Source organism: Geospiza fortis, unplaced genomic scaffold (assembly GCF_000277835.1).
Source record: "Geospiza fortis unplaced genomic scaffold, GeoFor_1.0 scaffold201, whole genome shotgun sequence".
In the NCBI taxonomy this organism is placed as follows: Eukaryota; Metazoa; Chordata; class Aves; order Passeriformes; family Thraupidae; genus Geospiza; species Geospiza fortis.
Genome location: NW_005054440.1, coordinates 1,235,202 through 1,251,397, shown reverse-complemented (window position 1 = coordinate 1,251,397; position 16,196 = coordinate 1,235,202). Strand labels below are relative to the sequence as shown.

General features: G+C 39.3%; 2 protein-coding genes across 2 annotated transcripts in view; one reads left to right on the top strand and one right to left on the bottom strand.

The window, feature by feature from the left end:
* PDE8B (phosphodiesterase 8B) overlaps positions 1-12,301 on the top strand; it is a 40,711-nt gene extending 28,410 nt beyond the window's left edge. Inside the window, exons 13-21 of the mRNA XM_005427279.2 lie at positions 557-721; positions 1,481-1,526; positions 1,961-2,096; positions 3,306-3,504; positions 4,455-4,672; positions 5,619-5,754; positions 7,919-8,086; positions 9,599-9,728; positions 10,261-12,301. Of these exons, the coding sequence (XP_005427336.2) occupies positions 557-721; positions 1,481-1,526; positions 1,961-2,096; positions 3,306-3,504; positions 4,455-4,672; positions 5,619-5,754; positions 7,919-8,086; positions 9,599-9,728; positions 10,261-10,376 (1,314 nt within the window). The 3' untranslated portion in view covers positions 10,377-12,301. The remainder of the gene's footprint in view (positions 1-556; positions 722-1,480; positions 1,527-1,960; positions 2,097-3,305; positions 3,505-4,454; positions 4,673-5,618; positions 5,755-7,918; positions 8,087-9,598; positions 9,729-10,260) is intronic.
* WDR41 (WD repeat domain 41) overlaps positions 10,857-16,196 on the bottom strand; it is a 28,783-nt gene continuing 23,443 nt past the window's right edge. The window contains exon 15 of the mRNA XM_031062189.1: positions 10,857-15,396. Coding sequence (XP_030918049.1) covers positions 15,244-15,396 — 153 coding nt within the window. The 3' untranslated portion in view covers positions 10,857-15,243. The remainder of the gene's footprint in view (positions 15,397-16,196) is intronic.

The window sequence follows — 16,196 nt, the reverse complement described above, 5'->3', positions numbered from 1 at the left end:
CTCTGGCTCCTGGAGAAGACAGCACTGGGACTTTCTTCCTGTCATTTTTGGCAGAGCCAGGAGCAGTCACTGCTGCATTTCCAGATTGTGGCTGAGGCACAGTGTGGGTTTCAAAGAACCATCCTCTTCTCCTACAGTCCAGTACTTTCTGCTCTCTGCCCTTGACTTCTACAAGGAGAATATCATGGTATAATATCAGTATATCTGAGTCACATCCAAGAGTTTGTTTGTTTGGATTTTCCTTCAGGGATTGAATAATTTGTTTCAGAGCAGACCTGGATGTGCTGAAGTACCAGGTCATTGCTGGTTTTTGGTCCACTTACTGGCAACTATTTCACACTGTTCTACTTCCACTTCCCAGGAGTTTGCCAGTTAAAAATAGCAGACAGATACCAGGAAATCTGAGCACAAATTTACATTTTCAGAGTTGTACTTCAGGGGTTGTGGGGAATTACGTTGCATTTGATGAGAATTAGCATAATGAAGACAAGAATAAAAATTTTGTAATAAAAGTGCCGTTCACTTTTCTTTGCCTGCCTCCTTAATCTGCCTTCAGGTTATTAACATAATTAACGCTGCCCAGGAAAACAGCCCAATCACAGTAGCAGAGGCGTTGGACAGAGTTCTGGAAATCCTGCGGACAACAGAACTTTATTCCCCTCAGTTAGGTACCAAAGATGAAGATCCTCACACAAGTGATCTTGTTGGAGGTCTGATGAACGTGAGTAAAATTAGTAAAGACGAAACTGCTGGACCAGTGTCCTACATCACAGTTCACTGCTTTGCTGTGCTAAAATTTCCCAAGCAATGAGAAGGGGACTTGTAATTCATCACCATTTCAGTTAAGCATTTTGGACTCTTTACTAGCAGTACTACAGGATGTAGTAAGCTATGGCCACATTTCAGTCCACTGTGCACATTCATCCTCAGACGCCAGTGAACAGACTTGCCACCAGAAACTATATCCAATCTATCTCTCAGAAGATACTGAAGGAGATACTTTATAGAAACTCTAGAAGCTCATATGGGATTAGAGGGATTGCTCTATAGTTAGTCCAGTGTATCAGTGAGGTTGCTTTAATCAAGCTCTAATTTTAGTCCTGCAACAGCAACAAGAGACAAACTATCAAAATTTTGTCATGGATTTACTAATTTTTAATAGACACTGAGCTAATTCCCACCAAAATAATATAAAGAAAATGAAAAATAAATTATAATGGCCGATTTGAATGATGGAGGTGCCAATGAGAGGGTCAAGGTGGGCAATACACTGTGTATTTAGTATCTTTTCTGGAGATCTCATACCAGTGTTCTAGGGATCTTTTCATGTTTGTTTTGAAAGACCCTACAACCAGGATTATGCTATAGTGCTGCAATAAGAGCACTTCTTTTAGTACCCAGGAATAGTACCTAAAATGCATGTAGTGTTTTTGAAAGTAGTGATACAAAAAAACTAAGATAAACTTGCTTTCTTTTTCAGGATGGCTTGAGAAGACTGTCAGGAAATGAGTATGTGTTTTCTAAGAGTAAGCCACCATTTTAAACTTCCCTTTGCACGTGTCACTTCTTTTGTTAGTACTGCTAACATACAGCTTCAGGCTAATTTGCAGTGGAATATATGTCTGTGGAAATGGCTGTCTAAATGACAGCAGCAGAAGTGCCAGGATGCCTCAATTTTGGTGTTGAAACAGGCTCAAACAATTAAAATAATGCATTTCAAAATGTTAGCAAAAAAACAAATTGTCACTCAAAGAAATGTTCACTGATCTTTTTGGTTTATGTTCAAATGCTCTGTAATAAACCTTTCTATTATAGGCATTTACAGACTTTTTCATGTAAGGAAAAAAAGTTGTTTTTCTTGAAAAAGAGTTGCTTTCTAAATGGAATTCTGAGGAGGGGCTGTGGTAGTGTAGAGGGAATAACCCAGAAATGTGTTAATTCACAAATTCCATTTCAACAGATATGAACCTGAGCCATACTCACCTTCCAGTACCAAACACCATCAATGATGTTCCACCCTGTATTGCACAGCTCCTAGATAACGAGGAAAGTTGGGACTTCAATATTTTTGAGTTGGAGGCTGTTACAAATAAAAGGTACTGGACTCCTTTCCCTGGGTGCCCAGAGAAATTTTGTTGAGGAGCTGTAGCTCTGGAAAAACTGCAGCAAGACACAGCAAATCTGTGAGAGCTGTCTTGCTTGACACAGATCCACTCTGTCCCAGTGACACTGTTCAATGTAGTCTGATGTTGCCACATGCTGGATGCCCTCCAGATGGCCCTTTTTCTTGCTCATGTGCAAATGGTCCTGCTGGAAAAAGTAAACCTCTCCCCTTCCTCACCTAAATCATCCCACAATTTGGGAAGATCTAAGGCAACTGTAGCTTTTGATTATAGGGATAAAAAAATGGGATGAAGGATAAACCAGTGATAGGATCAACAGACTGGGATTTTAAAGCTTATAATGAAAACAGACGTCAGTAGTTTTGAGGTCATGCAGACCGCAAAAATAAGCACGTCATCCAGACAGAAAAGTTGCTTTCATTCTAAGATGCAAAGAATCAAACAGACTACCCGTTCTTATGTACTCTCTTTGCATAAAATAGCCATTTTAGAAATTTGCATTTGCCTGGTTTTAATCTGCAGATGTTGGGGCTTGGTTATGCCTTTCTCAGCTCACAGGCTCTGTAGGACATCTTGCAGGAGGGAAAAATTTAACTGATGGATAGGACTCTCTCACAGGCAACACAGAGTAAAAGACAACTCAGAGTGGATTTGGATTTAAGAATCAAAAAGATTAAAGGTTATACTCCGTTTACTGTTTCACACATGGGATTCCCAGCATTGTACAAACACACACACCCACACCCACAGAGCACTTTACAATTGAAATTTGACCTTTTTTTTGGCTTTAGGACCTTTTAGTCTTTGGCATGTGCTCATGTCATGCTCAAAGTCTGCTTTTTCTCCTCAGGAAAAAAATAAATGGAATTTTGTTTGATTGACAGATACTAAACACACAAAAAAGGGGGTTTTAGGATGTTTTTTCTGAAGCCACTGGAATTGTTGAAACTCTAATGGAATTGTACAATTTCTACAAAACATTTAAATAACGTCTGAAAGGATGATAGATGCAATCACTTGTAACCTTGGCCCAGCTTTTAAGAGGTGATAGATATGCAACTTAAAGACTTAAACTTTACCCACCCCTTTTAAAAGTCTTGGTTTCTTTGCTCAATGTATCACTTTTAGAATATCACAAGTTCCTATTTTACAGCAGTGCTTTTTTCTTCTATTGTTTTTCAGGCCATTAGTGTATTTGGGCTTAAAAGTTTTTGCCCGGTTTGGGGTCTCTGAGTTTTTAAACTGTTCGGAAGCAACACTGCGGGCATGGCTGCAGGTCATTGAAGCCAACTACCATTCCTCCAACTCATACCACAACTCCACACATGCGGCAGATGTCCTGCATGCTACTGCCTTCTTTCTCGGGAAGGAGAGAGTTAAGGTAGAACCATCACCTAGGAGTTCTTTGGGTTAGGATTTCAGTGTGTTTGCCATTTTATGTGTGTCATCCAGAAGCCAGATGTTTAAATAATGGTCCTGGCTTCATAAACTCTCTCTGTCCTTGAAGTCTTCCTGTGATGCAAGCAGGCCCACACAGTTTCTCTAAAGTCTGTTTATACAAATTTACATTTTTAAGTAGCAGTGATGGAGGTGGGTAGGGAACCTGGCTCTTTTCTGTCTCATGTTAACTAGTTGTAGGTAACAGTTCTTAATAAAGCTTTGCAAAAGCTTTGCAAAAGCTTTGGAGAGGGAGATGTGAGCTATTCTCCCTGGTACTCAGCTACAGGACATGTGAGAAAGATTCAAAGCTGTGCCAAGGGAGGTTCAGAGTAGACATTAGAAAACATTTATTTGCTAAGTGGTTAAATACTGGAACAGGCTTCCCAGAGATGTGGCTGATGGCCTGCACCTGTCAGCGTTTAAGCAGCATTTGGACAATGGCCATAATAACATGCTTTAACTTTTGTGCAGTCCTGAAGTGGTAAGGCAGCTTGGCCAATGATCATGTAGGTTACTTCCAAGTGAAACAGTCTATGCTATCCTGTGCTAAAACATAAGGCGTGTGAAGCAGAGTCAATAAGTTACATTCAGGCAAGCATACAAAGTGGAAGGAAACCACTAGGTCATCTATCCATTGAATAATTCTATGAGAAGATATTGCTCAGGTGACAGCAGTGTAAAAAGCTTCATTAAAGAAAGTATATTTGGATAAGGGTAGTACTGGAAATTTTGTGGGAGGTAATCTGTGGGCACAGTGAATAGAAAATGACTGCAAGGAGGTAGCATGCCTGCTTAAGTTTACATTTGTTGTAATTGTGGGTACCTGCAAGTTATCAGAAAATATTTATTGTAATTTTTGTGCTACATTGTAATTTCTCTCTCTTCCCATAGGGAAGTCTGGACCATCTAGATGAGGTAGCTGCATTAATAGCTGCCACCATTCATGATGTAGACCATCCTGGACGGACCAACTCTTTCCTGTGCAATGCAGGCAGTGAATTAGCTGTCCTTTACAATGACACAGCTGTATTAGAGAGTCATCACACAGCACTGGCATTTCAGCTTACAACAAAAGACAGCAAATACAACATTTTCAAGAATATTGATAGGTGTGTCTGCTGGAAAAGGGCAGTGTCCATGTGTGGACTGCTTATTTGGCAGTTTGGGGCAAATTGAGAGTCTACCTTCTAAACTAGAATGCATAGTTTAAATACAGATAATAAAATTTAACCTCTTCTGGAATCCTATATAGACATGATTTCTAAAAAGGTTTTCATCTCCCCCTCACCAGCTCTGTCTTCCAACTTGTAATCATTGGAAGCTTAGAGACATGTTTAATAATCTTTTATGAATTCCATTAACTTGGTCCAGTTAACAGCCTCAAGGCTGCATCTTTGCTCACTGCCTTTTCATTGAAGGAGCCTGGGCACTACTTTTTTGGGATATGTTTTACACAACAGCAGCCAAGTGCTGCATGTTGTATCTGCACAAGGTCTATGCATCCCAGCACTACTACATTCATGTGGAATTGAAAGGGTGGTAGCAGAGGACATAAAGCTCTAGGAGAGCTGGAAGCTCCCTGTGGTTGGCTGGGCATGCAAGTAGCCCAGGTGTTCCCACTGCATGACTCCAGCTTTTGTAGGGACAAGGTGAGAGAGAAAGAGCTCTGAAAGGGAAAGAACCTGACGCCAAAGAGGTAATTGAAAAACCTGAGATTTGTATCCCAAGCTAACACTAACATACAGCGGAACACACATGGACACATTGGTGCCATTCCTGGAGAAGTTATCTTAGTCTTACAGCATTATGAAACTGACATGTAAATTGTTGCTGATTTCTCAGGATTGTCATTAGGTAAAAATAACAGAGCAGGGGGGAACTTGGAGAGGCATGATCTTGTACATTCCTCCTTCCTTAGACTGTTCCTAACTCTGAAGGTGCCAGCTTGTGGCTGAGTCCCTGAGCAGTGTTTTGTAGCACTATGTGGGTAGGGATGAGGAAAGGGCAGAGCTCTGTCTGGCAAGCTCATGAGCAAGAACTCTTTTTCTTTCCTAGAAATCGCTACCGGACACTGCGACAGGCCATTATTGACATGGTTTTGGCAACAGAGATGACAAAGCACTTTGAGCATGTGAACAAATTTGTGAACAGTATCAACAAGCCTATGGCATCTGAGGAGACCAGCCCACATGTAAGTGCTTGCAGGACTTTATGCCTTCAGGCATTTCAGTGAGGTTCTTTCCAGACAACCTTAAGTATCATTTTCATTCACTTTGCATTAATTTGCATTATGGCAATGCCCAAATGACACAAATGGATTTGTGGCCTCACATAGCAAAATGTGAAAAAATACGCTTTTTTTCTTTTCTGCTCTTAGTTCATTTAAACACTTCATTTTATAAGCCTTATGTTAAAAGCTATCTTGTATTCAGGAAATATATGAGTGGATGTTGTTTTACATGGAAAATTCTGTGCACGGAGCCAGGCTGGCACCTGTTCCTCTGGTCCTGTCTCCAAACAGGAGAGCATAGGGATGTAACTGAAGAACCTCCTCGACAGTTTTGTCTCTGTGCAGTCTGGAGCCTTCAAGCCCTGAGGAATAACTTCCTGAGACCTCTCCACTCCAAATTGTACCAAGAGATGTCCAGGCGTTTTTGCGTTAACAGTTACAACCCTCATGCTCCACCAGGGTTTATTTAATAAGCTGCCTCTGAGTTTTCCATCCCCTCCTTACCTTCTCTTTCCACCTCTTGAGGCTGAGCACCCAAGAACTGACCAGGTTCTCCAGGGCAGTGTTACCTGAGGAAAGACTACCTTAATGCACCTTAGTAAATACAATGCTTTGTTGGAAACATGAAAAAAAATCAGACAAAACTGAAGGTCAGCAATGCTAAAACCGAACAGAAGTATCTTCTGTTAGCTATCCTAAATAGGACTTTGTACTGTAGACTGTCGTGGGTACCATTTACAACCTTAAAGACGGCATTCTGTCATCTGAAATTACCTGCTTCTAGGGACTGCTGAGCTCCACTCTCCCATAATATGAGCTGGAAACCACAAATGCTGCTGAACTTATCTCACAATAAATGTGAAGGACAGAACCACTTGCACTACAGACTTCTTATTTTCCCTCAGTATTAGGTTGTTCTGTTCTTTACTGTTAACTGTGGCTCTTTCTGGTTTTGGTCTTGAACATCAGTTAAGGTACAGGGTTAACTTGACAGCTGTTTGCTGGGCTACCCATGCTGAAAAAGGATTAACTGTTAAACATAAAGTTAGCAGATTAATGCCTGAATTAGCAAAAGTCACAGCAAAATAGTTCCCCATAAGCCACAAAGATATTTAGTTGTGGGGGCAAAAAGTACTTACATTCAGTTTTTGACTCAAGAGTTGAATTTAGCAGGGAAGGGAGGCCAAAATCCCACAAATATATTATTTTGAGAATAGCATTAATGCCATGTGAGCAGAGGTGGAGGCCTTTCATTACTCCATAATTTACCTGTGCCTTTCTAAACTGCTCAAGACCCAGAATATGACATCATAGCAGACTGGGAACAATACCTTGTTGCCACCACCTGGTCTCCAGAGCAGTCAGTAAGAAGTCTGGTAATTTACTGTCTAGCAAGCAGAGAATTTCTGCAGTCAGTCTGCTGCTCCTGTGATTTCCTACTGTTAATCTCATAGATTATGTAAGATTTCACCCTCACCAGGAACTGAGATCAAAGATTATTCCAGGTTGAAGGTTCAAAATCTGAGACAAAGAAAGCAGTTCCACTTGGAAACATTCTGGAACTGAATGTCAGAGACCTGCTTTTCTGTGTGTAAAAGAAATAGTTGTGCCAGTCAATTCAGCCCCCTGTGCCTGCCTCAGTTTTAACATTTATGAATAAAAATCTAACTCCAGAAACTCCCCAAGTGAAGCAGTCCCCTACCATCACCATCCCTACACTTAAACATTCAGAAGTGAGGATTGTTTGTGAGCTTACAGTTGGTGAATGCATCCCCTCTCATGAGATGCATCCCCTATCAAGGGATGCATCCCCAAGAGGACCAGGCTGGGATGCAGAGAAGGTAACATCCTACCTGATAAAGAGCCTGTGGCACTTTATTTCACAAAATCTGATACCAATTTTGAGAATGACCACAACTGTAATATGTACTTAGATTATCATTACTTACTTAGCAAGGCACCAGTTCTCAGACATCACCTTCTTCTCCATGTTCTTGGTGCTCTGCATGAAACTGTAAGGCAGTAGACTGGGTGCCTGCTTAGTGCCTAAGTCTGGTAGAGCTGATAATGATGCCCTCGGTCCTGCTAGCAGGGGATGGCCCCTGTAACCAACTCTCCTTTACAGAGCGAAGGCAGCAACACTGAATGCACAACCAACATAAAGAATTTTCCAGACAACCAGACACTGATCAAGCGCATGATGATTAAATGTGCAGATGTAGCAAATCCATGTCGCCCCCTAGAGCTATGTATCGAATGGGCAGGCAGGATTTCAGAGGAGTACTTTGCACAGGTATGTATATTTTTATGACTTAACTATTACATTATACAAGGAAGAGCACATTGGCTGATCTGCTGTTCCACACAGGGTCTGCCTATAGTGTCACCACAGAGTCCAGATGTATGTTTTTTGTTCGCAGTCAGAACTGGCCCCTCAATTTCATGCAGAAGAATTCACTCCAAACAGTTAGCTAGTTTGCTTATCATGAAGCTCGTTGTCCAGAACGGTGGAAAGGAGATTTTACACTTTCATGATCTGACCAAAACGATTTGATTAGTCCTGCTCAAGTCAACTGGCTGAAATTCAAGATGGTCAGCACTCTAGCTTCTTGTTCCAATACCTTCCCTGAAGATCAGTGCCTTAGCTGAACTATTGGGATTGCCCTTTCTCTTCTAAGATGGAACCTGAACTACTATCACGGTAGGCAGAAAAGCAGTGCAGGCATGTGGGCAGTGTAAATACTTATCACATGGGATGTGTCCAGACAGTATTGGAAGCTCAGCTTTCTTTCTTCATATTCAGTTTTTCTGCCAGAAATACAACCAGCTTCCTGAAACACTCTTTTACCTCTTTAATTAACAACTGATAAAATCTTAGCTTTTATTTCCCAGTAATGGTGTGGAAATAACAGCTATGAGTAGAGAGGAAGAAAAGTGGGCATGCCTACCCTTCATATTCACACATGTGACAGTTACTCCTGAAAGAAAATTGTAGCTACTACCTGAAACATGTCTGAATTTCATTTTAATCATAGTGAATAAATTTTGTCATGTCCTAAGAAAGATCAAAGATCACTTGTATCTCCCTAGCAGTCAAGGTATCATAAATGAGCTTTAAATTGCCCAAATTAAGCACTAGCCTGTGCTTAATGTGAGATTCAGAGAGTTGTTCTCCTGTTTATTCACCTCTGCTAATTTTGGAGACTGCTCTGCTGCCAATTCCTGTTTTAAATGTTGCCTGTGCTACTTAAAAGGGGATGTTTTTCCAAATTACATTCTAAGAAACTGCTGAGGTGATCTGATCATCCACCACAGTGGGTGCAAGAAAACCAGGCCTCTTCCAGTTGGGGACAGTTAAAACACCATACCTATACTTTCATTCACCTGATAACCTGATACAAGCAGAGGAAGTAGCACCAGCAACAATCTCTTCTTACTTAAAAGACAAATGGTTTGTAACACCCACTAAGATGTGGTAAATGAGAGATCAAATCTGTTCTCTGCTAAAGGACTCCACAGTGCCATTTTCCGTATTTTTAGCTGGTGTACCCTAATCACCAGATTACAGCATTCTGTCCTGTTGGAGCTAACTGCAATCACAGGACTGCAGTAATGAAGAGTACTTGTGAAAAGGGAAGAGATGCTGATTTCAGCTCCTGTTCCAGACAAAATAACACACACGAAACTAAGGTTCTAAGGCTTGTCTCAAATCTCCTATTGCAATTAATCTAATGCCTTGACCTCTGCTATTCCAGCACGAAAGTCAGCAAAGCTCTAGTTGCTAACTGGAGTTTTGTATTCTTAGACTGATGAAGAGAAGAGACAGGGCCTGCCTGTTGTAATGCCAGTATTTGACAGAAACACCTGCAGCATCCCCAAGTCCCAGATTTCCTTCATTGATTATTTTATAACAGATATGTTCGATGCATGGGATGGTAAGTACTGATTTTTCTTCCTTCCTCTGACACAGAGATTCAGAGATTCCGACAGTCCAAAATTACTAATATCAGGGTGGCCTTGCATCCACTTTTTTCAGAGGCTGTACCCATATATAAGCAGTACAACACAAGATATTGGGCAATCATGACACTGAAGTCTGTTTCACTGCACACAATGAAGCTGTGCACTTTCCAGGCAATCTATGTAGAGAAGGAGTAATGGCTTATAACTAAGCTTTTTTTAATCTATATGTTTTTTACCTTTATCACTGTATTTCTTCTGAGCTGCAGAATCTAAGACCACCAATGGCTGCATATTGGCATAATTTAATGAAGTGACCATGTATTTGGAAAGGGATTTTCTTGAAAGAGAATCACACACACAAAAGAAAAATCTTTCTCATTTTGGTATTGCTTTAAGGAATTGGGAGAACAAAAGAGAGTAGGAGAATGCCAATTTCAGATCAGGCTGGGCTGTTCTTCTACTCATTCCATAAACATGGTAAAACTCTTTTTCCTATTCTTTCAGCATTTGCACATCTGCCAGTTTTGATGCAACACTTGGCTAATAACTACAAACACTGGAAAACCCTGGATGATTTGAAGTGCAAGAGTATCAGGCTCCCATCAGAAAACAACAACTGATACTCAGTCAAGAAAACCAGACCTCTTGCTCTACCAGTTTCACTGTGAATCACTTACAGAAACTCTTGGCTACAAAGGGGATTAATGTTGCTTTTCCAGTGAAATTAAGACTGCGTGACAAGAAGGAAATATTTTACTCATTTTTAAGCTTCTATGAATTCTACAGAAAAATGTTTTTAGAGGCTATATAAACCACAAATGACTAAGTGCTCTTCGGAAATAATACTTTGTGGCAGAAAATGTACTTCTAAAACTAGTTTCTAATACTGAATATGCACTTGTTGAATCTTGTAGTTGATACAACTGTACTCACTAACACTTCACACAACTGTTTTTCAGAGAGAGGGGTAATCTAGTCACCAAAAGAGTAAGAATAGCCTAACAAATAAGGACAGAAACTTCCCACTTATCTAGCATAAATTTGTTCCAATTCTGTCGATGTTCTTCAGGTCTGTGAAACATACTTCTAAAGAGAACATGCACAGCAAAACAAGTAAATTTTAATAAATTGGATACATAAAAAACCCAAACATGACACCTTTTAAAACACCTTCTTATTACAGAGACTGTCTCAGAGCACCACCTGTTCTTTCTTTTCCATATAAAATCTTGGTAGGAGTCAATGTTCTCTGAAGTTGATCATATAACACAGGAAAATAAGCATGTTCTGTCTAGTTAGTGGCATCCACATGGTTCCCTGCCATCTTGCAGATGTTATCACAAAAGTTTTCATCAAAATTTACACAAAAAAACTATTGTGGCACTTGATCACCATACTTTTTTATAAAAATGGTGTTTGTAAACATGGTCATCACTTTTATTAAACTGATCTAAATTTTATGTCAAGTTCATTTATTGTGCTACTTCTAGGATGAACCTATCACTTTTTAAAAGAAGTTTCCAGGCTATAATTTATAAAAGCATTATAATTTGTACTGCTTTATCCTCCTAATAAAATGCTGATTGGTTTTGTGATGTAAGAAATATGTAAATCAGTTGGAAATCAAACATAGCTCTTCATCAGTTCCAAGCTATGAAATTTATGCTAAGGCTTCCAAAGCACAAATGTGTATTTTTGTACATCTCATTTTAATCACATGCAGAACATGAGTTTAAATTTTAGACTATTCTCAGACTATTCAGTAAATAAATACTAGCAGAACTGCTGATTTTTAACACTGTGCACTCCAGACTGCAAGCAAGACTGTCAAAGCTGTGGCTGCAGTTAAAGAAGCAGTCCACCTACCCTGTGCTGTATCAAAATTCAAACTGGGTAAAGGAAAAGGGGAAAAAAAGCAAACAGCACAGATTGCTATGGAAGAATAGTGACAATGCTGTTTACTGCAGGTAGCTTACATATGTGCCAACCTTTTTTGTAGGTTTTGTACCAAGTTCTGAAACAAAAGGCAACATTCATAAAATGTATGTGCAGAAGAATGTATAGAAGCTATATTTTTGTTAGACTTGTAACAGATCCTTACTTTTGTCATAGCCAAGGCACGTTGCTGTGTATTAAAATGCTGCATTGTGTATATTTGAAGAATGGTGTTTCTGGTGAAGCATGGTTATTCATTCTTTCCTATTATCTATGGAAACATTCTTCAGTGGATTTTTATTCAGAGACGTTGAACCTCTTTTTTAATACTGTATACTGTTTGCTTTTACAATTTCTTTATTTAGAACTAGTGCTCTTAGTGGTTGTACCTTAACTATTCTGAACTGAACATTCACTGCAGCTTGCATTAGAAGGAAGAATTTCCCCAGATTTAAGCTTTGTTAATTTAATTTGTTAAATATAGCAACATTGTAAGTCCATGTCCATGTAAAACATTTAATTCATAGTTTTTGTCACACTTCTGTCACACAGAACAAAATGTCAACAGTGGAAGGCATCAAAAAAATAAAGTTCTACTTGTGAACCAGAACTGAGGCCAAGGCATTAATACAGAATCAATATATTTGTTGCAGGATCTTGTGTTTCTTCCCACAGTCAGATTAAAGAAAAAAATTTTTAAAAAAATAAAAGAAAAAAATTGTGTGGATATAGGTCCTCTTGAATAGCAACACAAATAAGCACAGATTAATCATAATCTGCCAGTTGTGTCAGATCTCCTAGACTAGTCCAGTTTACTAACAGCTGCTTGTTTCATGCTGTTGTCAGTGCACAAATGTAAAAACAGCCACCTCAGAGTTGTAAAAGTATTAAGAGTAGGTCTGACAAAGACATTTACTTCCATGATGTGAACATATGGAATTCAGTGTTACTGCAAGGTGGAAAAATATTTAGGATATCAGTTGGATGTAAAAAGTCTCATTAGGTTAGCATAATTCTGCTCACTGTATCTCCCAACTAGTGACAAACTCTCATTTATTTTCTCGTTACACTCAAAATTCATTTGTAAAACAAAGAACTCAGTACTTTTAAGTCAACCATCTTTAAAAGAAGAGACCCTTGGGAGATCTACTGCCAATGGAGTGTATCTGAGAACAATGGCACTTTCGATAAATATAAATATTTATACCTGAATGTAGCACTATTTAAAGCTGAATCGCATCCCTGTAAAATGCACAGCGAATTTTGTGACTGGAACTGTACAGTTAAAAAGGTCTGTTTCTCTACCAGGTATTCACTTAACAGCAGTCAAATAAAAAGGAAATAGCTGTTCTCATGCTGTAAGAAGACATAATAAAAATATGACCTCCCTTCTCTCTAGTTATAACTGATGGTAACAGGAGGCTCTCCAAAAAACCTCTGTTTCATAAGCTTTCACTGTAAAGGTGTCATAACAGTGTGTACACACAAGCACTATATACAACCAAATAGTTATTTTGCAATTAAAACAAATAAAAATATCCAAAGAGACATTTTATCTCCCCAGCTTCTCCTGGGTTAGCCAAAAATGCATCATCTGCTGAAGAACAGAAGCTGAAGCAATGTAAACTTAACATGCTTTCCTCTCTCAAGTTTAATACCATATACCCAAAGGAATGTTATCCTCAGCTGTAATCCAAATGCCTTTCCTACATCAGTCAACAGAACAGCCAGCCTTAGCAAAGAACATGCAGCTCAAACTTTAACACAATTCAGGATTTAACCTCCCTGAATTGAAAGGAGATGGTAATTTAACAATTCTTCCATCTGTTTTGTGGTTTTGAAATATGTAATTTTGAGGTCTATACTCAAGTAAGATTAGCTGTACAACGTGACTAAGGTAGGGAAAAATTACAACTCAAAATCTTGCTGCCCCTGTGCTGTGCATTCCAGAGAAGATTACAGTCTCATAATAAGACTCAAGAGGCAAAGGCAGGCTTCTGAGTGGTAGGAGAAAGGAAAGTGCCCACTGCTGCTGAGGGAAGCAAGTCTAAAAGGCTCTTTGGTTTCTCCTAGGAAGCTAGGAGGTTTCTCCTTTTGCTCTTGCGAGAATCTGCTTAGCCCTCTGTCTTAATCACACTTACTGCAACCACTGTATCTGAAGTCTGGAATTACAGCCATATAGTTTCCTGTACTGAAAACAATTCTCACTGATTCAAAGGGAAGAGAGCACAAGACTTATTCCCACAAAATTTAAGTGCTGTATCTCCTGAGTAGACCTGAGGATAGCAGCACCCTCTTCTACACAGTTTTATGACCACTAAGTTCCCAAACTTTCCCTTTTCCCTAGCTCTTCTCTGTTCAAATGGTAATGTACTACTCATTATCTTGTCCTCCCTCATGCTGTCTTTGTATCAGTTCTGGGTTTGTTTCATTTTTCTGTTTGTTTTTTGTTGTTGTTGTTGGCGGGGAGATGGGGAGAGGGGATTATTTATTTGTTTGTGTGTTGATTAGTTTTTTCCTTTTGTGTTTTTGTTGCTGTGGTTTGAGCTTTGTTTTAGTTTGCATTTCTTTCTCTACTCCTGTTTAGCTGCTGTTACCACACTCGGTATCTGTGCACTTAGCTACTTTATTTTTTAACCCTGAAATACTATTTACCTTACAAACTTGGCGCAGGTTTCTCTGCAGTCAGACTTCAGTTGAGAATTTAGTATTCATATGGCAAAACACAGTTTCACTACCATTGAAATATCAACTCCTACTGCTTAAGAAAGGATTCTGAAAATTCATGGTAAGGCAAATGCTTTTTATTAGATACAATTTAATTTGATGAATGCACTATGGAAAGACTAAGCTAAACTAATCACACTGCATGCTAAACTTGGTAATGGTGTAATGGTAATGCTGTATAAAGTCCAGTAATGTAGGCTAATCCAAGGAAAACTGCAGCTACTACTAGTAAACGGTTTCTGTGTACCTCAGTTTGCCAAAAATTAGAACCTGACAAACTGGCATTACCTATCTTTTTTTTTCTTTTTCTTACCATTGGTGCTGGATATTAACTTAAAGTGCAAAATTTCTATTTGAGAATGCTTTCTTTCAGGACTTTCTGCATACACACAAATCTTAGCCATCAGTGAGGAAAGTTCAGCTTCTAGAAATAAATTAGAGCAGGAAGCTGCAGATTTCTTCCCATGCCTTCTTCCTGCACATAGCACTGTGGATGCCTTCAACTGCTTTAATTATGATCCATCTACTGTATTTCACAATTCTTAATCTTGACATTCACCCATGATAACTTTAAACATTTGGAATAATATTAGAAACTATTTAATGAGTCATCATTACCTTCAGTCTTTCAAGAGAACACCATTTCTGCTGACAGAGCGTAACAAAATGCAAAATCCCCCTTTGAGAAGAGTAGCAACTAAGAGAAGTTCCAATATAACACATGACATTACGTGTAAGCCCTACTAGAAGTCAGACTCCCAGATTCTTTACACTCATATTTAAAACGCATACAGTTTACATATATACAGCCTGTATTCAAACAATTTAAAGTTTGAGCTGCAAATCACCATTTTGTGCCAATTTTTTAAATAGTGTTAAACTGCGGAGGCTAGATTCTCGTTCACCATCCTTCCACAAAATAATGAGGTGGTCAGCAGAGCATGTAGCCAATCCCAGTTCACCAAAGTACAGGAACATCTGCAATGAAACAACTATTATTACCATGATGCTTGCATGAGATGGTCAACTTGCTTAATTAGTGTATAGCTGGACTAAACAAACATATGTATCTGAAATGGCTCTGCTTATAAACAGAAATACAAAATTACATACTGTATGTTAGAGATGCCATAAAATTGCTACACAGAAACAAACTCTTTAGTCACTTCATACTGAAAGATCTCAGTCTAAAAAAAAGCAGTGAAGCCTTACAGATAGGTAAGTTAAAGGATGGAATTCTGAAGAAATTTGTTTCAAGTCAGCAGTAGAAGAGTGAATGACTTGCACGAACTCTGATCTGGTTTCTTGGGAACAGAAGTGTTCTGTTCACTGGGTACACTGTCCCCCCTCCCCCCTACAACACAGCAGAGTTAGCAGTAGGCCTGGAAAGATCAGAGGACAAACAGCTCTGACAGACACATGCCTAGTCACACAGAGGAAGTCAAACAAGCAAGAAACAATACTGGAGGGAACTACAGCACCAGAGGATGGATTTTGCAAGACCAATGGAACTGACAAATAATGAGTTAACCCCTGACTTCTAAGATCATCACAAGACCACCTAAAATTAACCCCTAACTGCAGTCCAACATGACAGCCAATAAAACCAGTGATGTCACTATGGCATACTCACAATGCCCTAATTCTTCATTTTGTTAAAGGGATCTGTCTAGGGGAAGCATTCAGGCCAAAGCCTACCTGCCCTGGGAATGGTCACTTAATAGCTACAGGGTTCCAGTAGACATAGTCTGCCAAGTCCTCATCTTGGCCATCACATT